Raw genomic sequence first — 24,363 nt, forward strand, 5'->3', positions numbered from 1 at the left:
AGAGAGGCTGATCCTGGGGGGAGGTGGGACCCGGTGGTAGTCACGCCACTTGCATTTGCCTGCGGATGACGGCACTTCAGAGCCGATGCGTCCGGCTCGGGTAACGAGGAGGAGGAGAAGTAGGAGGAGGAGGAAGGAAGAGGTACTACGGTTTCTGTATAGGTGAGGGTAGCTCACAAGGAAGACTTTGGGAGGGGGACGGGAGCGGGGGGCTGGAAACCCTTCCCTTATTGTATTTCAACTTTCTAAAAGGGGAAACAGAAGAAGGAGTCACGCGAGGAGTGCTCATCCTCCTCGAAGGCTCAGATTGGGGTGTCTAAATGTGTGTGGATGTAACCAAGATGAGAAAAAAAGGAGAGATAGGTAGTATGTTTGAGGAAAGGAACCTGGACTTTTTGGCTCTGAGTGAAACGGAGGTCAAGGGTAAAGAGGAAGAGTGGTTTGGGAATGTCTTGGGAGTAAAGTCAGGGGTTAGTGAGAGGACAAGAGCAAGGGAAGGAGTAGCACTACTCCTGAAACAGGAGTGGTGGGAGTATGTAATAGAGTGTAAGAAAGTAAACTCTAGATTGATATGGGTAAAACTGAAAGTGGATGGAGAGAGATGGGTGATTATTAGTGCATATGCACCTGGGCATGAAAAGAAAGATCATGAGTGGCAAGTGTTTTGGGAGCAGCTGAGTAAGTATGTTAGTGATTTTGATGTACGAGACCAGGTTATAGTGAAGGGTGATTTGAATGCAAAGGTGAGTAATGTGGCAGTTGAGGGAATAATAGGTGTTCATGGGGTGTTCAGTGTTGTAAATGGAAATGGTGATGAGCTTGTAGATTTATGTACTGAAAAAGAACTGGTGATTGGGAATACCTGGCTTAAAAAGAGAGATATACATAAGTATACGTATGAAAGTAGAAGAGATGGCCAGAGAGCGTTATTGGATTACGTGTTAATTGATAGGCGCGCGAAAGAGAGACGTTTGGATGTTAATGTGTTGAGAGGTGCAACTGGAGGGATGTCTGATCATTAACTTGTGGAGGCGAAAGTGAAGATTAGTAGAGGTTTTCAGAAAAGAAGAGAGAATGATGGGGTGAAGAGAGTGGTGAGAGTAAGTGAGCTTGGGAAGAAGACTTGTGTGAGGAAGTACCAGGAGAGACTGAGTACAGAATGGAAAAAGGTGAGAACAAAGGAGGTAAGGGGAGTGGGGGAGGAATGGGATGTATTTAGGGAAGCAGTGATGGCTTGCGCAAAAGATGCTTGTGGCATGAGAAGCGTGGGAGGTGGGCTGATTAGAAAGGGTAGTGAGTGGTGGGATGAAGAAGTAAGATTATTAGTGAAAGAGAAGAGAGAGGCATTTGGACGATTTTTGCAGGGAAATAATGCAAATGACTCGTAGATTTATGAAAGAAAGAGGCAGGAGGTCAAGAGAAAGGTGCAAGAGGTGAAAAAGAGGGCAAATGAGAGTTGGGGTGAGAGAGTATCATTAAATTCTAGGGAGAATAACAAGATGTTTTGGAAGGAGATAAATAAAGTGCGCATGACAAGGGAACAAATGGGAACTTCAGTGAAGGGGGCTAATGGGGAGGTAATAACAAGTAGTGGTGGTGTGAGAAGGAGATGGAGTGAGTATTTTGAAGGTTGTTGAATGTGTTTGATGATAGAGTGGCAGATATAGGGTGTTTGTCGAGGTGGTGTACAAAGTGAGAGGGTTAGTGAGAATGATTTGATAAACAGAGAAGATGTATTAAAAGCTTTGCGGAAGATGAAAGCCGGCAAGGCAGCGGGTTTGGATGGTATTGCAGTGGAATGTATCAAAAAAAGGGGGTGACTATATTGTTGACTGGTTGGTAATGTTATTTACGTATGTATGATTCATGGTGAGGTGCCTGAGGATTGGAGGAATGCTTGCATAGTGCCATTGTACAAAGGCAAAGGGGATAAAAGTGAGTGCTCAAATTACAGAGGTATAAGTTTATTGAGTATTCCTGGGAAATTATATGGGAGGGTATTGGTTGAGAGGGTGAAGGCATGTACAGAGCATCAGATTGGGGAAGAGCATTGTGGTTTCAGAAGTGGTAGAGGATGTGTGGATCAGGTGTTTGCTTTGAAGAATGTATGTGAGAAATACTTAGAAAAGCAAATGGATTTGTATGTAGCATTTATGGATCTGGAGAAGGCATATGATAGAGTTGATAGAGATGCTCTGTGGAAGGTCCTAATAATATATGGTGTGGGAGGCAAGTTGTTAGAAGCAGTGAAAAGTTTTTATCGAGGATGTAAGGCATGTGTACGTGTAGGAAGAGAGGAAAGTGACTGGTTCTCAGTGAATGTTAGTTTGCGGCAGGGGTGTGTGATGTCTCCATGGTTGTTTAATTTGTTTATGGATGGGGCTGTTAGGGAGGTGAATGCAAGAGTTTTGGAAAGAGGGGCAAGTATGCAGTCTGTTGTGGATGAGAGAGCTTGGGAAGTTAGTCAGTTGTTGTTCGCTGATGATACAGCGCTGGTGGCTGATTCATGTGAGAAACTGCAGAAGCTGGTGACTGAGTTTGGTAAAGTGTGTGAAAGAAGAAAGCTGAGAGTAAATGTGAAATGAGCAAGGTTATTAGGTACAGTAGGGCTGAGGAACGAGTCAATTGGGAGGTAAGTTTGAATTTAGAAAAACTGGAGGAAGTGAAGTGTTTTAGATATCTGGAAGTTGATTTGGCAGCGAATGGAACCATGGAAGCGGAAGTGAATCATATGGTAGGGGAGGGGGCGAAAATTCTGGGAGCCTTGAAGAATGTGTGGAAGTCGAGAACATTATCTAGGAAAGCAAAAATGGGTATGTTTGAAGGAATAGTGGTTCCAACAATGTTGTATAGTTGCGAGGCGTGGGCTATGGATAGAGTTGTGCGCAGGAGGGTGGATGTGCTGGAAGTGAGATGTTTGAGGATAATATGTGGTGTGAGGTGGTTTGATCGAGTAAGTAATAATAGGGTAAGAGAGATGTGTGGAAATAAAAAGAGTGTGGTTGAGAGAGCAGAAGACGGTGTTTTGAAATGGTTTGCTCACATGGAGAGAATGAGTGAGGAAAGATTGACCAAGAGGATATATGTGTTAGAGGTGGAGGGAACGAGGAGAGGTGGGAGACCAAATTGGAGGTGGAAAGAAGGAGTGAAAAAGATTTTTAGTGATCGGGGCCTGAACATGCAGGAATGTGAAAGGCGTGCAAGGAATAAAGTGAATTGGAACGATGTGGTATACCGGGGTCGATGTGCTGTCAATGGATTGAACAAGGGCATGGGGTAAAAGCGTCTGGGGTAAACCATGGAAAGTTCTGTGGGGCCTGGATGTGGAAAGGAAGCTGTGGTTTCGGTGCATTATTACATGACAGCTAGAGACTGAGTGTGAACGAAAGTGGCCTTTGTTGTCTTTTCCTAGCGCTACCTTGCACACATGAGGAGGGAGGGGACTGTCATTTCATGTGTGGCGAGGTGGCGATGGGAATGAATAAAGGCAGACAGTATGAATTATGTACATGTTAATATATGTATATGTCTGTGTGTGTATATATATGTATACGTTGAGATGTATAGGTATGTATATTTGCGTGTGTGGACGTGTATGTATATACATGTGTCTGTGGGTGGGTTGGGCCATTCTTTCGTCTGTTTCCTTGCGCTACCTCGCTAACGCCGGAGACATCGACAAAGCAAAATAAATAATAATAAATATATATATATATGTATACACGAACAAAGTGCATAGGAACGCTCACCTTCATAGAACATACCAAACCTCCAACAGCCAGGATCGAACCTGGGACCCCTGGCGGTTGGAGGTTTGTATGTTTTATGAAGGTGCGCGTTCCTATGCACTTTGTTCGTATTCATATACCTCCGCGTTGTACAGTTCGGTAAAATGCTATCTGCTGGCTATGTGCGCCTGTTGGGAAATGACCGGTGTAGACCCCGTTGCTCACCAACGTGAGACGAAGGGTATTCGAGTACGTAGTATTCGAGTAGCTATTTCCTATTAGCCAGGCCCATAGCCTAGCGGTAGCATAGAGAGAGAGAGAGAGAGAGAGAGAGAGAGAGAGAGAGAGAGAGAGAGAGAGAGAGAGAGAGAGAGAGAGAGAGAGAGAGAGAGAGAGAGAGAGAGAGAGAGTCATTTAAGCAAATACGTCCACATTCAGAGCGAGCCTCACCCCTATTCCTACAACTTATTCAATGATGGGAAATACAATACAGTCAGTTTTACTTTCCACCAATTCTTAAACACTGATGACGCTAAATTCTCATTGTAATCACGTTCAATGTGGGAGACACACTGTCGCTGGAGGGGTGACTCAATCCTTCAAAATCATCGTATTCTATTCGTATTATCCTTGTCTCTCTCTATGTGATCAATGCGTATCAACCGGTGGCTTGATTAGTTTCTACCAGGATCTTCAACCTGTCATTACCATTCTGGTCGCCTTTGATGTGTTGTGGGTAGACGACATTATCTAAACGACCCGTCTCCGACGAGAGACATCATGAAATTGTTCTTTAATCCCTCAGGTCGGGTCAAACCCTCAGGTCAGGTCAAAGGGGAAGGGAGATGACAGCTAATTTCCCCGTGTGTTAATCCCCTCGGTGGAATCATGCATAACAAAGGGTTCTGATTAATATGCAAATTGTAGAATGCTGGAGAGTGGAAATAGAATTGATCATGAAGCTATTGTTGAAAGAGAGTGTGAGCACGACGGTACGGCCACGGAGCGCGACGGTGTAGCCCTTGAACACGACGGTACGGCTCTTCAGCACGACGGTACGATCTTTGAACAAAAGAGTACGACCCTAGAGCACGATGGCACGACCCTTGAACATGACGGTACGACCCTGGAGCACGATGGCACGACCCTTGAACACGACGGTACGATCCTTGAACACGACGGCACGGCTCTTCAGCACGACGGTACGATCCTTGAACACGACGGTACGGCTCTTCACCACGACGGTACGATCCTTGAACACGACGGTACGGCTCTTCAGCACGACGATACGATCCTTGAACACGACGGTACGATCCTTGAACATAAACGGTACGACCCTGGAGCACAACGGTGCTACTACGGTGCTACCCTTGAGCGCTACGGTACATTCCTTGCGTACCTTAGCTTGACCTTTGACCTTATCTCTCAGGCTGGGTCATCACGACCCAGCAACATCCCTCGCCAATGTATAGAACGATAACCGACATGACGCATCAGCTACATACATTGAGAAACATCTTGACATCTATCTGTCTATCTGGTTACACCGTTTATATAATCTCACGTACACTCCCTCCGTAACTTTACGCTAGCGTTACCAGACTCAGCCTGCAAGTGGTTCCACCACGAGCGAGAAATCACACCCTTAAGGAGACTCTTATCATCACCACTGGACGGAAAGAAGTGCAATCTCGTCGAGGAAACTTAGTCGTTCCATAGAGGTTCCATCATTTCCCTGCTCCTGCATGGAGCGCAGCCCTCGAAGCTATAGTAGCACCAAAATGAGAAACCTGAGGCTGTATAATAATGATTCTAATAAGTTAATGCCTTCGCTAATGGGAAACTTTTGAAAAAAATATGAATACCTCTCACCAACACACCAGACTGCCAATATCTTGCGGTGCAATCCAACATGTACTCACATAGACTTTGAACAGGAAATATTTGTGGTGATTTCTAGACATATCTCTGATGGAACCTCTCCATAATTCAACTCTTCCGACCCTCATTAAGTGCAAACAAGCGGGAAAAGATCAGCCAGACGCTCCCTACCACCCTAGCGGCCTCCGGCAGAATTAGCCAAAGATGTAAACACGACAGAGCGCCTCTAGCGACCATCAGCGGTACTACCTTAACATGAGACGTCCTTGCGAAGGGGTTAGTTGGAAACGCCGATATCAAAGGATGTGATCTCCATTTCATGCATTTTGAATCCTGGAGACCATAACACTGAGAAACAGCGCAAGGACTTTGATGACACAAGACATTCCAGGTGCATCTTTTTTTTCATCATATGTGGGCATATAGTTGATCTATAACATAGCAACACAGACATGAAAAGCTTTTTTCATCTCTCTCTCTCTCTCTCTCTCTCTCTCTCTCTCTCTCTCTCTCTCTCTCTCTCTCTCTCTCTCTCTCTCTCTCTTTATACACACACACACACAGACACACACACACACACACACACACACATACACACACACATATACATATATATATATATATATATATATATATATATATATATATATATATATATATATATATATATATATATCCCTGGGGATAGGGGATTAAGAGTACTTCCCACGTATTCCCTGCGTGTCGTAGAAGGCGACTAAAAGGGGAGGGAGCGGGGGGCTGGAAATCCTCCCCTCTCGGTTTTTTTTTTAATTTTCCAAAAGAAGGAACAGAGAATTGGGCCAGGTGAGGGTATTCCCTCAAAGGCCCAGTCCTCTGTTCTTAATGCTACCTCGCTAATGCGGGAAATGGCGAATAGTTTGAAAAGAAAGAAAATATATATATATATATATATATATATATATATATATACATAAGTATACGTATGTAAGTGGGAGAGATGGCCAGAGAGCGTTATTGGATTACGTGTTAATTGACAGGCGCACGAAAGAGAGACTTTTGGACGTTAATGTGCTGAGAGGTGCAACTGGAGGGATGTCTGATCATTATCCTGTGGAGGCTAAGGTGAAGATTTGTATGGGTTTTCAGAAAAGAAGAGTGAATGTTGGGGTGAAGAGGGTGGTGAGAGTAAGTGAGCTTGGGAAGGAGACTTGTGTGAGGAAGTACCAGGAGAAACTGAGTACAGAATGGAAAAAGGTGAGAACAATGGAAGTAAGGGGAGTGGGGGGGGGGATGGGATGTATTTAGGGAATCAGTGAGTGATTGCGCAAAAGATGCTTGTGGCATGAGAAGAGTGGGAGGTGGGTTGATTAGAAAGGGTAGTGAGTGGTGGGATGAAGAAGTAAGATTATTAGTGAAAGAGAAGAGAGAGGCATTTGGACGATTTTTGGAGGGAAAAAATGCAATTGAGTGGGAGATGTATAAAAGAAAGAGACAAGAGGTCAAGAGAAAGGTGCAAGAGGTGAAAAAGAGGGCAAATGAGAGTTGGGGTGAGAGAGTATCATTAAATTTTAGGGAGAATAAAAAGATGTACTGGAGGGAGGTAAATAAAGTGCGTAAGACAAGGGAGCAAATGGGAACTTCAGTGAAGGGCGCAAATGGGGAGGTGATAACAAGTAATGGTGATGTGAGGAGATGGAGTGAGTATTTTGAAGGTTTATTGAATGTGTTTGATGATAGAGTGGCAGATATAGGGTGTTTTGGTCGAGGTGGTGTGCAAAGTGAGAGGGTTAGGGAAAATGATTTGGTAAACAGAGAAGAGGTAGTAAAAGCTTTGCGGAAGATGAAAGCCGGCAAGGCAGCAGGTTTGGATGGTATTGCAGTGGAATTTATTAAAAAAGGGGGTGACTGTATTGTTGACTGGTCGGTAAGGTTATTTAATGTATGTATGACTCATGGTGAGGTGCCTGAGGATTAGCGGAATGCTTGCATAGTGCCATTGTATAAAAGCAAAGGGGATAAGAGTGAGTGCTCAAATTACAGAGGTATAAGTCTGTTGGGGATGAGAGAGCTTGGGAAGTGAGTCAGTTGTTGTTCGCTGATGATACAGCGCTCGTGGCGGATTCATGTGAGAAACTGCAGAAGCTGGTGACGGAGTTTGGTAAAGTGTGTGGAAGAAGAAAGTTAAGAGTAAATGTGAATAAGAGCAAGGTTATTAGGTACAGTAGGGTTGAGGGTCAAGTCAATTGGGAGGTGAGTTTGAATGGTGAAAAACTGGAGGAAGTGAAGTGTTTTAGATATCTGGGAGTGGATCTGTCAGCGGATGGAACCATGGAAGCGGAAGTGGATCATAGGGTGGGGAAGGGGGCGAAAATTTTGGGAGCCTTGAAAAATGTGTGGAAGTCGAGAACATTATCCCGGAAAGCAAAAATGGGTATGTTTGAAGGAATAGTAGTTCCAACAATGTTGTATGGTTGCGAGGCGTGGGCTATGGATAGAGTTGTGCGCAGGAGGATGGATGTGCTGGAAATGAGATGTTTGAGGACAATGTGTGGTGTGAGGTGGTTTGATCGAGTAAGTAACGTAAGGGTAAGAGAGATGTGTGGAAATAAAAAGAGCGTGGTTGAGAGAGCAGAAGAGGGTGTTTTAAAATGGTTTGGGCACATGGAGAGAATGAGTGAGGAAAGATTGACCAAGAGGATATATGTGTCGGAGGTGGAGGGAACGAGGAGAAGAGGGAGACCAAATTGGAGGTGGAAAGATGGAGTGAAAAAGATTTTGTGTGATCGGGGTCTGAACATGCAGGAGGGTGAAAGGAGGGCAAGGAATAGAGTGAATTGGAGCGATGTGGTATACAGGGGTTGACGTGCTGTCAGTGGATTGAATCAAGGCATGTGAAGCGTCCGGGGTAAACCATGGAAAGCTGTGTAGGTATGTATATTTGTGTGTGTGGACGTGTGTATGTACATGTGTATGGGGGGGGGTTGGGGAATTTCTTTCGTCTGTTTCCTTGCGCTACCTCGCAAACGCGGGAGACAGCGACAAAGTATAAAAAAAAAAAAAAAAAAAAAAAAAAAGTTTGTTGAGTATTCCTGGTAAATTATATGGGAGGATATTGATTGAGAGGGTGAAGGCATGTACAGAGCATCAGATTGGGGAAGAGCAGTGTGGTTTCAGAAGTGGTAGAGGATGTGTGGATCAGGTGTTTGCTTTGAAGAATGTATGTGAGAAATACTTAGAGAAGCAAAGGGATTCGTATGTAGCATTTCTGGATCTGGAGAAGGCATATGATAGAGTTGATAGAGATGCTCTGTGGAAGGTACTAGGAATATATGGTGTGGGAGGCAAGTTGTTAGAAGCAGTGAAAAGTTTTTATCGAGAATGTAAGGCATGTGTACGTGTAGGAAGAGAGGAAAGTGATTGGTTCTCAGTGAATGTAGGTTTGCGGCAGGGGTGTGTGATGTCTCCATGCTTGTTTAATTTGTTTATGGATGAGGTTGTTAGGGAGGTGAATGCAAGAGTTTTGGAAAGAGGGGCAAGTATGCAGTCTGTTGGGGATGAGAGAGCTTGGGAAGTTAGTCAGTTGTTGTTCGCTGATGATACAGCGCTGGTGACTGATTCATGTGAGAAACTGCAGAAGCTGGTGACTGAGTTTGGTAAAGTGTGTGAAAGAAGAAAGTTAAGAGTAAATGTGAATAAGAGCAAGGTTATTAGGTACAGTAGGGTTGAGGGTCAAGTCAATTGGGAGGTAAGCAAAAAACTGGAGGAAGTAAAGTGTTTTAGATATCTGGGAGTGGATCTGGCAGCGGATGGAACCATGGAAGTGGAAGTAAATTATTAGGTGGGGGAGGAGGCGAAAATCCTGGGAGCCTTGAAGAATGTTTGGAAGTCGAGAACATTATCTCGATAAGCAAAAATGGGTATGTTTGAAGGAATAGTGGTTCCAGCAATGTTGTATGGTTGCGAGGTGTGGGCTATGGATAGAGTTGTGCGCAGGAGGGTGGATGTGCTGGAAATGAGATGTTTGAGGACAATATGTGGTGTGAGGTGGTTTGATCGAGTAAGTAATGTAAGGGTAAGAGAGATGTGTGGAAATAAAAAGAGCGTGGTTGAGAGAGCAGAAGAGGGTGTTTTGAAATGGTTTGGGCACATGGAGAGAATGAGTGAGGAAAGATTGACCAAGAGGATATATGTGTCGGAGGTGGAGGGAACGAGGAGAAGAGGGAGACCAAATTGGAGGTGGAAAGATGGAGTGAAAAGGATTTTGTGTGATCGGGGCCTGAACATGCAGGAGGGTGAAAGGAGGGCAAGGAATAGAGTGAATTGGAGCGATGTGGTATACAGGGGTTGACGTGCTGTCAGTGGATTGAATCAAGGCATGTGAAGCGTCCGGGATAAACCATGGAAAGCTGTGTAGGTATGTATATTTGCGTGTGTGGACGTGTGTATGTACATGTGTATGGGGGGGGGTTGGGCCATTTCTTTCGTCTGTTTCCTTGCGCTACCTCGCAAACGCGGGAGACAGCGACAAAGTATAAGAAAAATATATATATATATATATATATATATATATATATAGACATCTATATATCTCCCTGGGGATGGGGGAGAAAGAATACTTTCCACGTATTTTCTGCGTGTCGTACAAGGCGACTAAAAGGGGAGGGATAAGTGGGCTTGAAATCCTCCCCTCCCGTTGGGAAATGACCGGTATAGGCGCCCTTGCTCATGGATGTGAGACGAAGGGTATTCGAGTACATAGTATTCGAATAGTTATTTCCTATTAGCCAGGCCCATAGCCTAGCGGTAGCATTCCCGCCTGTTACATAAGGGTCCCGGGTTCGATCCTGGCTGGTGGAGGTTTGTATTTCCTATGAAGGTGCGCGTTCATATGCACTTTGCTCGTGTATATATATATATATATATATATACATATATATATATATATATGGACTCCAGTGGTGTAGCGGTTAGCGTTTCGACCGTGACGCATTCACGGGCCGCCCAAGGTGGATCGCATAGGTTCGAATCCTGGATGCTGCGGTCGGTCCGCAGTCAACCAAGCTGTTCATCCACCTCTAGATACTGGACGATAAAATGGATAGCTGGCTTAAGCTAGGGTGTAGATATATATACAGCATTAATGGGATGGCTTTTAAGAGGGCCTCAGCTGCCCGTGCCGCCTCAGCTAACATAAACGAAACATATTTATTTATATATCATACTTAACCGCCGTCTCCCGCATTAGCGAGGTAGCGCAAGGAAATAGACGAGGAATGGCCCAACCCACACACATACACATGTATATACACAAACGCCCACGCACGCACATATACATACATATAGATATACATACATATACATACACAGACATATACGTATATACACATGGACATATCCATACTTGCTACCTTCATCCAATCCCGTCGCCACCCCGCCACACACGAAATAGCCCACATGAACATCGCTGATATCAACGATGAATACCTTCACATATAACAAAAAAGTGGCTTTTCGCTGCATACTTCGGGTGGGAATGAACTCTTCAGCGATATTAGATGGTCCTTTTTTTTCAACGCTAGAATGCAATTGGAAAAATCATTCAAAAAGGCTTAAAATGAGGACAAGTATGAGACAAAGGAGCAACATCCTGACAGTGGCCTCTCGCTGTTAAACAATACAGTCGAGCATCTTATATAAGTAGCGTTGTCTCGTCGCCCGTAGATGCAGCTGACAGGAAGTCCCAAGATAAGTTAAATTAGGTTGTCTGATGAATATGCAAATTACGAAGGCTCTTAGAAATTCTAAACCAGGTTTGTTGCCGAGGAAAAAATAGAAAAACAGGTTTAAAGATTTCTACTGTATGACATCTCATTTCGGAGATGAGGGATCAAGGGGGTTCAGCCATCAGACAGACATATAGATAGACAGACAGGTAGACAGACAAGCGGTTGGACGCACAAAACACTCCCATGGACCTCCGTGGTGTGATGGTTAGCGTTACTGACCATGAGGCAGAACGGGACTGCTTGGGGTAGAACATGCATGGATTCTACACTTGACCCAGGTGTTCGTCCTCCTCTCGGTGTCGGTCGATAAAAGTGTGTGTGTGTGTGTGTGTGTATAGTAATAAAGACATTATATATATATATATATATATATATATATATATATATATATATATATATATATATATATATATATATATATATATATATTGGAAAGGATCACTATTTTGCGCGTGATCAAGATATTCCTATGAGTCCAAGGGGAAAATGAAACACGAAAAGTTCCCAAGTGCACTCTCGTGTAATAATCACATCATCAGGGGAGACACAAGAGAGAATTATAACAGTCAGTTGATATACATCGAAGAGACGAAGCTAGCTCAAATTACAGAGGTATAAGTTTGTTGAGTATTCCCGGTAAATTACATGGGAGGGTATTGATTGAGAGGGTGAAGGCATGTACAGAGCATCAGATTGGGGAAGAGCAGTGTGGTTTCAGAAGTGGTAGAGGATGTGTGGATCAGGTGTTTGCTTTGAAGAATGTATGTGAGAAATACTTAGAAAAGCAAATGGATTTGTATGTAGCATTTATGGATCTGGAGAAGGCATATGATAGAGTTGATAGAGATGCTCTGTGGAAGGTATTAAGAATATATGGTGTGGGAGGCAAGTTGTTAGAAGCAGTGGAAAGTTTTTATCGAGGATGTAAGGCATGTGTACGTGTAGGAAGAGAGGAAAGTGATTGGTTCTCAGTGAATGTAGGTTTGCGGCAGGGGTGTGTGATGTCTCCATGGTTGTTTAATTTGTTTATGGATGGGGTTGTTAGGGAGGTGAATGCAAGAGTTTTGGAAAGAAGGGCAAGTATGAAGTCTGTTGTGGATGAGAGAGCTTGGGAAGTTAGTCAGTTGTTGTTCGCTGATGATACAGCGCTGGTGGCTGATTCATGTGAGAAACTGCAGAAGCTGGTGACTGAGTTTGGTAAAGTGTGTGAAAGAAGAAAGTTAAGCGTAAATGTGAATAAGAGCAAGGTTATTAGGTACAGTAGGGTTGAGGGTCAAGTCAATTGGGAGGTAAGTTTGAATGGAGAAAAACTGGAGGAAGTAAAGTGTTTTAGATATCTGGGAGCGGATCTGGCAGCGGATGGAACCATGGAAGCGGAAGTGAATCATAGGGTGGGGGAGGGGGCTAAAATCCTGGGAGCCTTGAAGAATGTGTGGAAGTCGAGAACATTATCTCGGAAAGCAAAATGGGTATGTTTGAAGGAATAGTTGTTCCAACAATGTCGTATGGTTGCGAGGCGTGGGCTATGGATAGAGTTGTGCGCGGGAGGATGGATATGCTGGAAATGAGATGTTTGAGGACAATGTGTGGTGTGAGGTGGTTTGATCGAGTAAGTAATGCAAGGGTAAGAGAGATGTGTGGAAATAAAAAGAGCGTGGTTGAGAGAGCAGAAGAGGGTGTTTTGAAATGGTTTAGGCACATGGAGAGAATGAGTGAGGAAAGATTGACCAAGAGGATATATGTGTCGGAGGTGGAGGGAACGAGGAGAAGTGGGGGACCAAATTGGAGGTGGAAAGATGCAGTGAAAAAGATTTTGTGTGATCGGGCCTGAACATGCAGGAGGGTGAAAGGAGGGCAAGGAATAGAGTGAATTGGAGCGATGTGGTATACCGGGGTTGACGTGCTGTCAGTGGATTGAATCAAGGCATGTGAAGCGTCTGGGGTAAACCATGGAAAGTTGTGTGGGGCCTGGATGTGGAAAGGGAGCTGTGGTTTCGGGCATTATTGCATGACAGCTAGAGACTGAGTGTGAACGAATGGTGCCTTTGTTGTCTTTTCCTAGTGCTACCTCGCACACATGAGGGGGGAGGGGGATGGTATTCCATGTGTGGCGAGGTGGTGATGGGAATGAATAAAGGCAGACAGTGTGAATTGTGTGCATGGGTATATATGTATGTGTCTGTGTGTGTATATATATGTGTACATTGAGATGTATAGGTATGTATTTTGCGTGTGTGGACGTGTATGTATATACATGTGTATGGGGTTGGGTTGGGCCATTTCTTTCGTCTGTTTCCTTGCGCTACCTCGCAAACGCGGGAGACAGCGACAAAGCAAAATAAAATGATAAATAAGTAAATGAATATGTAATGTTAAAGAGACGGGGCAATATGAGTGTAAAACTCTCTCAGTAGCACAAATATAGTAAGCACAAACAGAACAGTTGACCACGTAGGTACATACGTTCGTAAAGTCTTCGGTACACAAGGGAAAACCATCTTTTGATCAAGATAACTTTATTACAAATAACCTTTCATGTCTTAATCAACGCTAATTAACACTTATTATCTCTCCCAAGCCCTAACTCGCAGCTCCATAACGTTATCAAAATGTACGAAAATTTGAACTTTGTCATACTCGTTTTATTTCGCAGACCCTCCGCGAAAGTTAGGAGGGTAGACTTGTTTAAATCGTGTTAATATATGCTCTCTCTCTCTCTCTCTCTCTCTCTCTCTCTCTCTCTCTCTCTCTCTCTCTCTCTCTCTCTCTCTCACGAAGCGAGGGAATTTTCCTCTAGGGTTACTTCTCGTGTTTTGCTCGACGTGCTATGGGGATGGAGTTCATCCCTGTGGCTTCTTGACTTCTTCCTTTATTTCTCGCTGAAAAATCCTTGTGAACGTCTACTGGTGTGTTGATTACACACACACACACACACACACACACACACACACACACACAAACACACACAGTACAGCTTCGTCAAAGAACTCCCTTTACAGGAGTTCATCCTCTTCATCCTGCTCACGGCCAATGAGAGGAGGTTGGGTGGGTGTTGGGGCTCCACCGTACCTGGGCTCAAGGGGACAAAAGGGGAGCCCAGGGAATTTCCTGGAATCGCAGAACATGTTGGCACATATCGAGGACCAGGAGGATCCACACATTTCTGGTGCGTCTATAAAGTTCAAATACTCTTCCAGCACACGTGAAGCAGACACGACCCACGGTTGAAAACTGTGCTGGATAAAAACACAATGACTAATGCAGGAGGGAAGGAAGGAAGGAAGAGCGCGCGGGGGAGAAAGAATCTTGGTACCTTCTGATATTATCTCTCTCAGAGGCCCTGAATCCCTGCTCATGAATGTAGCTCACCAGTGGCGCTGTGAGAGCCACTATATGAGGGATAATGATAATGATAATGATGATAATAATAATAGTAATGATAATAATAATAATAATAATAATAATAATAATAATAATAATAATAATAATAATGATAATAATAGTAATGATAATGATGATGATAATAATAATGATAATAATAATAATAATAATAATAATAATAATAGTAATGATAATGATGATAATAATAATAGTAATGATAATAATAATAATAATAATAATAATGATAATAATAATAATAATAATAATAATAATAATAATAATAATAATAGTAATGATAATGATGATAATAATAATAATAATAATAATAATAATAATAATAATAATAATAATAATAATAATAATAATGATAATAATAATAATGATAATGATAATAATAATAATAATAATAATAATAATAATAATAATAATAATAATAATAATAATAATGATTAAAATAATGATTATATTTACAATGATAAAGATAGCAATAGTAAAGATAATAATGATAACAATAATAATAACAATAATGAATATAATGACGATAATAATGATAATACTAATGATGATAATAATAATATGAAAATGAAGATAACAATGATAGTAATACTAATATTAATAAAGATAATAATAATGATAATAATAACAATAATAATGATAATAATGATAATAATGATCATAATTATCATAATGATAATGATGAAAATAATAATGATAGTAATAACAATGATAATAATATTAATAATAATGATTATTATGATGATAATAGTAAGAATAATGATAATGATAGTAACAATAATAATAATAATAATAATAATAATAATAATAATAATAATAATAATAATAATAATGATAATAATAATAATAGTTATAATGATAATAATAATAATAATAATAATAATAATAATAATAATAATAATAATGATAATAATAATAATAATTATAATAATAATAATGATAATAATAATAATAATAATAATAATAATAATAATAATAATAATGATAATGATAAAAATTATAATAATAACAATGATAATAATGATATTGATAATGATAACAATAATAACAATAATAGCATTGATAATGATGATAATGATGATATTAATGATAATGATAATGATAATAATAATGCAGAGGTGAGTAATGTGGCAGTTGAGGGAATAATTGGTGTACATGGGGTGTTCAGTGTTGTAGATGGAAAGGGTGAAGAGCTTGTAGATTTTCGTGCTGAAAAAGGCCTGGTGATTAGGAATACCTGATTTAAAATGAGAGATATAGATAAGTATACGTATGTAAGTAGGAGAGATGGCCAGAGAGCGTTATTGGATTACATGTTAATTGATAGGCGCGCGAAAGAGAGACTTTTGGATGTGAATGTGCTGAGAGGTGCAACTGGAGGGATGTCTGATCATTACTTTGTGGAGGCGAAATCGAAGATTTGTAGAGGTTTTCAGAAAGAAGAGAGAATGTTGGGGTGAAGAGAGTGGTGAGAGTAAGTGGGCTTGTGAAGGAGACTTGTGTCAGGAAGTACTGGGAGAGACTGAGTAGAAAATGGAAAAAGGTGAGAACAAAGGAGGTAAGGGGAGTGGGGAGGAATGGGATGTATTTAGGGAAGCAGTGATGGCTTGTGCAAAAGATGCTTGTGGCATGAGAAGCGTGGGAAATGGCCAGATTAGAAAGGGTAGTGAGTGGTGGGATGAAGAAGTAAGATTATTAGTGAAAGAGAAGAGAGAGGCATTTGACCGATTTCTGCAGGGAAACAATGCAAATGACTGGGAGATGTATAAAAGAAAGAGGCAGGAGGTCAAGAGAAAGGTGCAAGAGGTGAAAAAGAGGGCAAATGAGAGTTGGGTTGAGAGAGTATCATTAAATTCTAGGGAGAATAAAACGATGTTTTGGAAGGAGGTAAATAAAGTGCGTAAGACAAGGGAACAAATGGACAAATGGGAACATCAGTGAAGGGGGCTAATGGGGAGGTGATAACGAGTAGAGGTGATGTGAGAAGATGGAGTGAGTATTTTGAAGGTTTATTGAATGCGTTTGATGATAGAGTGGCAGATATAGGGTGTTTTGGTCGAGGTGGTGTGCAAAGTGAAAGGGTTGGGGAGAATGATTTGGTAAACAGAGAAGAGGTAGTAAAAGCTTTGCGGAAGATGAAAACCGGCAAGGCAGCGGGTTTGGACGGTATTGCAGTGGAATTTATCAAAAAAGGAGTGACTGTATTGTTGACTGTTTGGTGAGGTTATTCAATGTATGTATGACTCATGGTGAGGTGCCTAAGGAATGGAGGAATGCTTGCATAGTGCCATTGTACAAAGGCATAGGGGATAAAAGTGAGTGCTCAAATTACAGAGGTATAAGTTTGTTGAATATTCCTGGTAAATTATATGGGAGGGTATTGATTGAGAGGGTGAAGGCATGTACAGAGCATCAGATTGGGGAAGAGCAGTGTGGTTTCAGAAGTGTTAGAGGATGTGTGGATCAGGTGTTTGCTTTGAAAAATGTATGTGAGAAATACTTAGAAAAGCAAATGGATTTGTATGTATTATTTATGGACCTGGATAAGGCATATGATAGAGTTGATAGAGATGCTCTGTGGAAGGTATTAATAATATATGGTGTGGGAGGCAAGTTGTCAGAAGCAGTGAAAAGTTTTTATCGAGGATGTAAGGTGTGTGTACGTGTAGGAAGAGAGGAAAGTGATTGGTTCTCAGTGAATGTTGGTTTGCGGCAGGGGTGCGTGATGTGTCCATGGTTGTTTAATTTGTTTATCGGTGGGGTTGTCAGGGAGGTGAATGCAAGAGTTTTGGAAAGAGGGGCAAGGATGCAGTCTGTTGTGGATGAGAGAGCTTGGGAAGTGAGTCAGTTGCTGTTTGCTGATGATACAGCGCTGGTGGCTGATTCGGGTGAGAAACTGCAGAAACAGGTGACTGAGTTTGGTAAAGTATGTGAGAGAAGAAAGCTTAGAGTAAATGTGAATAAAAGCAAGGTTATTAGGTACAGTAGAGTTGAGGAACAAGTCAATTGCAAGGAAAGTTTGAATTGAGAAAAACTGGAGGAAGCGAAGTGTTTTAGATATCTGGGAGTTGATCTGGCAGCGGATGGAATCATGGAAGTGGAAGTGAATCATAGGGTGGGGGAGGGGGCGAAAGTTCTGGGAGCGATGAAAAATGTGTGGAAGTCGAAAACGTTGTCTTGGAGAGCGAAAATGGGTATGTTTGAAGGAACAGTGGTTCCAATAATGTTATATAATTGCGAGGCGTGGGCTATAGATAGAGTTGTGCGGAGGAGGGTGGATGTGCTGGAAATGAGATGTTTGAGGACAATATGTGGTGTGAGGTAGTTTGATCGAGTAAGTAATGAAAGGGTAAGAGAGATGTGTGGAAATAAAGAGAGTGTGGTTGAGAGAGCAGAAGAGGGTGTTCTGAAATAATTTGGCTACATGGAGAGAATGAATGAGGAAGGAATGACCAAGAGGATATATGTGTCAGAGGTGGTGGGAACGAGGAGAGGTGGGACACCAAACTGGAGATGGAAAGATGGAGTGAAAAAGATTTTGAGTGATCGTGTCCTGAACATGCAGGAGGGTGAAAGGCATGCAAGGAATAGAGTGAACTGGAACGATGTGGTATATCGGGGTCGACGTGCTGTCAATGGATTGAATCAGGGCATGTCAAGCGTCTGGGGTAAACCATGGAAAGTTCTGTGGGTCCTGGATGTGGAAAGGGAGCCGTGGTTTCGGTGCATTATACTTGACAGCGAGAGACTGAGTGTGAACGAATGTGGCCTTTGTTGTCTTTTCCTAGCGCTACCTCGCACACATGAGGGGGGAGGGGGTTGTTATTCCATGTGAGGCGGGGTGGCGATGGGAATGAACAAAGGCAGACAGTATGAATTATGTACATGTGTATATATATGTATGTCTGTGTGTGTATACATATGTATACGTGATATGTATAAGTATGTATATTTGCGTGTGTGTACGTGTATGTATATACATGTGTCTGTGGGTGGGTTGGGCCATTCTTTCGTCTGTTTCCTTGCACTACGTCGCTAACGCGGGAGACAGCGACAAAGTAAAATAAATAAATGAATATATATATATATATATATATATATATATATATATATATATATATATATATATATATATATATATATATACATATAAATGTATACACCATGTCTTTACTCCCATGTGTATATAAAACATACACACACACACACACACACACACACACACACACACACAGAAACGCAGCAGCCTAAGCCAGATACCCATTTGTCGACCAATCTTGAGGAGAGGATGAACACATGGATTGGGTGTGGGACGAATGCAGCGCCATGGATTCGAACTATGGGGTTCCGACCCGGACAGGCCCGTGTTGACTCATGTGTGTGTGTGTGTGTGTGTGTGTGTGTGTGTGTGTGTGTGTGTGTGTGTGTGTGTGTGTACTTTTTTACTCATGTATATCTGTTTGAGCATTCATGACATACGAAATCTTATGCATAGAAGGTAAAGTTTAAGTTAATAAGTGCAAAAACACGTAATACTTAAATACAGGTATAGAGTTCAGAACACCGATCCTCTGTGATACTTTCTATTCTAAGGTCGAATGATTACGAGTTGTGAGTCCACCAGACTCATAATATTCTCACACCCAAAGTTTTTACCCATAATATCAAACCCTACTGTCCCTACGTACATTACTATTGATACTCACAAACCCCCCTACTCACAAAACTCATAATATTCTTCCCTACACGAATCTTTCTACGATGGTAATTTCGAAGGTTCTAATATCATCTGTGTGTCTCTCTCTCTTCATCACAGGGCGTGTCCATCTTCGTCTCGGCCTACACCTTAGTGGCCATCAGCCTCGACCGATACCTAGCCATCATCTACCCTCTGCGACCCCGAATGACCCGCCTGCAGGCCAAGGTCATCATCGCCCTGGTGTGGGGATCGGCCCTGCTGACGACCTTACCCATAGCACTCTTCTCAAGGCTGGATCCAACTGGTGAGGGCTGGTGGTCAAGGGCCGCCTTGATAAGGGCTCGTTGAACGCTGGTGTTGTCATGGTTCTGAGTGAGGTCTTCTGTTGGTGTCACTTTGCTTCATTGCATCTCATATATATATATATATATATATATATATATATATATATATATATATATATATATATATATATATATATATATATATATATATATATTTTCCTGTCCCTGTCTCCTCTGTCTGTCTGTCTGTCTGTCTCCTCTCTCTCTTCTCTCTTTCTCTCTTCTTCTATCATAACACTTCCCTCTCTGTCTTTGCCTACCTCATTCACTCCCATCCCAACGTCCTCCTCTGCTTCCTCATCCCTCATACCATCAAGGTAGCCCTCATTCTACGACTTGCAAGACTTCCTCAACACACAGTTCTCCTCCCGCCTCCTCTGTACAAGGACTGCACACGCCACGAGCCTCAGGGTGCAAGGCTAAGGCGCCACAGATTAAAGAAATTTCGTAAGAGAAGCCCCTTGGCTGAATGATGAGAAAGATAGCGAAGATTTCAAAAGAGATATTTGAAGATATTGTATTGATCTTCTACAGGATCTTCTGCCCTTGGTAACAAAATAAGATGGATTAGAGGCAGCGAAGATGAAAAAAAAACTAAAAGCAAGAACCAAGGAACAAATTAATTTTTTTTTTCGTCAGTTTCGACGACGCCTTCGTCAGGAGAACAGGTTTTCCTGAAAATGTCTTGGTCGAAAATGGTTGAGATGAACATCCTCGTAGCTCCTGCTATCGCTGATATCTTTCTCTCCTCCCACTAAGGTAAAAGATAACCCAAAACCACTGAAGATATCTTTTTCTCTCCCCCACTAAGGTAAAAGATAACCCAAAACCACTGGAGATATCTTTTTCTCCCCAACTATGGTAAAAGATAACCCAAACCCACTGAAGATATCATTTTCCTCTATCTCTAAAAAGGATCTAAGGTACGTGTTGATGTGGTGGCCCGTGTTTATATCAAATAATCCCTGATGGCAGAAGAAGTTCGAGAGAGGGGAAAATACACAGAACACATCCTCTTTTTTTATATTTCCCCCACTCCTCCCTCACCCTCACAGCGAGGGGCGTTGGCTGGGGGGAGAGGGATGATTCCATTGGCGATGGAGTCAAAAGATGTTTAGGAAGGGCCGACGTGAGGCGAGTCCTAGATAGGACGCTCCTGTAGGAGTGAGAGCAGACGAAGGAAAGGAGTTTTTTCTTTTTTTGTCTCGCCAAAGTCGATGTCTACCTCGATCTCTTCTCCAGCTAATGAGAGGAGATAGATAGATAGATAGATAGATAGATAGATAGGTTAGGAAAGATGTTTAGGAAGGGCCGACGTGAGGCGAGTCCTAGATAGGACGCTCTTGTAGGAGTGAGAGCAGACGAAGGAAAGGAGTTTTTTTCTTTTTTTTGTCTCGCCAAAGTCGATGTCTACCTCGATCTCTTCTCCAGCTAATGAGAGGAGATAGATAGATAGATAGATAGATAGATAGATAGATAGATAGATAGATAGAGAGAGAGAGAGAGAGAGAGAGAGAGAGAGAGAGAGAGAGAGAGAGAGAGAGAGAGAGAGAGAGAGAGAGAGAGAGGAACTAAGGACCATCTCTCGAGGACAAAGAAGAGCGTAGCTGGCACAACAGCTGGCACAGCAGCTGCTGCAACAGCTGGCACAACAGCTGGCACACCAGCTGGGACAACGACTGGGACAGCAGCTGGCACAGCAGCTGGCACAACAGCTGGCATAAAAGCTAGCCCAACAGCTGGCACAACAGCTGATACAACAGCAGCTGATACAACAGCTGGCGCAACAGCTGGCACAACAGCTGATACAAACAGCTGGTCATAAACCTAAGAGTTACCTTACCCCTCCTATAATGCTACGTGCAGCTGTAATCAAAATGCTGTTGCACGCAGCTGTGAACACACAGACGCTGGCGAGACCAACGAACTTCACAGCACAGCTGACGTGGGTCCCACGGACGGGTACGCTGTAAGCATAGCGAAGTAGATCATACGTAAGACGCTCAGGGAGGACGCGTTCAATGTACGGCAGTGGCGATTATAACAACGTCTCCTGCCTGAACTCCCAGTCCTTCGTCACTCCAAACCCTCACTCCCCAGCCACCAACCCGGTCCCTCATTGAACATGAGTAGTAGGGGTATGAACACCGCTCAAGGGCTACCCCTCACTCCTCTCTGTCTGTCTGTCTCTCTCTGTCTGTCTGTCTGTCTGTCTGTCTGTCTCTCTCTCTCTCTCTCTCTCTCTCTCTCTCTCTCTCTCTCTCTTTCTTTCTCTCTGTCTGTCTGTCTGTCTGTCTGTCTCTCTCTCTCTCTCTCTCTCTCTCTCTCTCTCTCTCTCTCTCTCTCTTGGTTAGTCCTTAACACACACACACACACACACACCGTGTCTTCATTCCTCCCCCACCCCAACCATCTCCCCCACCAACACCCAATCCCCACCTTTCCCCGACCTAATTCCAGGCGACCCAACCCACTATCATTTTCCAGGCAGGTTAACAAGCCTGCCTCACTACATGAGACTAATTAAACATTTTTTTCCCTTTTCTTTTTTTTTAAACGCTTGCGAATGAACCTGTCTTGCCGGCGGTGCATGATTGTACCCAGATGAGAGAGAGAGAGAGAGAGAGAGAGAGAGAGAGAGAGAGAGAGAGAGAGAGAGAGAGAGAGAGAGAGAGAGAGAGAGAGAGAGAGAGAGAGCCTCTGCATGGCGTACCCCAGCCCCCAAATGGTGTATCGTAGCCTCCACATAGTGTACCCCAGCCTCCACACGATGTACCACAACCTCCACACTGTTTAACGCATCCTCCACACGGTGTGCTAAAACCACCACACAGCGTACCTTAACCTCCACACGGTTTAACACATCCCCCATACGACGTACAGCAATCTCCACACGGTGTACCAAAAACCTCCACACGGTGTAAGACATCCTCAACGAGGCGTGCCACACCCTCCACAAGGCTTATATCACATCCTCCACACGGCGTACCACATCCTCCACACTGTCTACCACAACCATTCCCGGAGCGAAGCGCTCATGCAAATACCCTCCCTACCTCACACATATCATGCTATTAAGACTCGGACGCCCACATGGAACTCGCACGAAATATATAGAAGCAAACATAGAGGCCTCTGTTCTGGCTGGAGCAACAGCTTGGCTCAACTGATGATTTCAGTGGGAACACAATTCCTAGGACGCGTTATTCAGTGGTACTCAGGTCCACTTTACACCGTGAAAACATTAATGACACACACACACACAAAAAAGATTCAGTTTTTGATGTAACCCCAGTACAATCAGGTGTGTTATTCACATCACTGGAGCTTACTAGTACAATCAAATCTATGTTTACATATTTCATTTCTTTCCGTTTTGATTTTGTGTATGATTTATAGTTCACTGAACACAATGGTGATATGTCATGCTGAATAATACATGTTTTGCTTTTTTTTATTTTTGCGACATTTGATTAAATTTCCCCCGCATGATTTTATGAACAGGATATCAAAGGGACAGATGTGACAAGAAAAAAAAAAAGCAAATAAAAAAAGATACTATCTTTGTCCTTTATGATTAATATGGAATAATCATTTCTAACTGGTGTTAGTTAATCGTTTGATTAGATACACACTCAATGATTATCATGAGAGAATAAACCTCAAAATATCTTTTTTTATAATCATGCGAAGCTGTGATATTCTCTGATCTTCCTCCCCATATGTACTTATGTATGTGGCTGATATCAGCAAGCATTTGACCCCATCCCTGGACGTATCCATTTACACAAACACTTGCCACAGATCTTCTTAGAAATGACAAAATAATCGTTGGCTTAATTCACTTTCCTGGATTGCTAGGCTAGGGTATAAGACACGGACACAGTTCTAGAATATTTTGACCTCTACAAAAGAGTTCTCAAGGGAATGGTCATATTAGACCATCTGTTGATTTTCTATGTCCCCTCCACACACACACACACACACACACACACACACACACACACACACACACACACACATCTATCCTCACAAACCGAAGTGTTAAACGACCCCTCATATGCAAATGGCCAAACTGTTACCTCAAAACACGCAAAACAAAATCATGCAAATAGAACAATGGCTTTCACACACGAAAATGTGAATTACGCACGGGACCTAACAAATGATTTAACTTCAAGGCTTATGGTTGAAAAACTTGTTTGCATTTTAAACTTAGGACGAAATTTCCCAAGAGTTGATATTAATGGTTCTAATTAGCCGAGAAATGAATGCAGGTTTGATTAGCGGAGAGAGAGAGAGAGAGAGAGAGAGAGAGAGAGAGAGAGAGAGAGAGAGAGAGAGAGAGAGAGAGAGAGAGAGACAAAGATTCATTCAGAGCGAAAGACAAAACACAGTTTATCCCATAACGTTCGAAGCAAATGAGCCATGTACTTAACTTTTTACCACTGCTAATCAAAATCAATTTAGCCTTAAAAAAGAAATCTCAAAATATCACAACAGAAAATATCTCTAATGCATATTCTTTATATGTACTGCGTTGCTGT

The 24,363-nt window shown here is 42.4% G+C and overlaps 1 protein-coding gene across 1 annotated transcript in view; it reads left to right on the forward strand.

Annotated features, from left to right (window-relative positions):
* The window catches only part of LOC139758413 (RYamide receptor-like), a 256,445-nt gene that overhangs the window by 175,012 nt on the left and 57,070 nt on the right, over nucleotides 1-24,363 (forward strand). Inside the window, 1 exon segment of the mRNA XM_071679795.1 lies at nucleotides 19,590-19,776. Coding sequence (XP_071535896.1) covers nucleotides 19,590-19,776 — 187 coding nt within the window.

Source organism: Panulirus ornatus, chromosome 30, assembly GCF_036320965.1.
Source record: "Panulirus ornatus isolate Po-2019 chromosome 30, ASM3632096v1, whole genome shotgun sequence".
NCBI classification, from domain to species: Eukaryota; Metazoa; Arthropoda; class Malacostraca; order Decapoda; family Palinuridae; genus Panulirus; species Panulirus ornatus.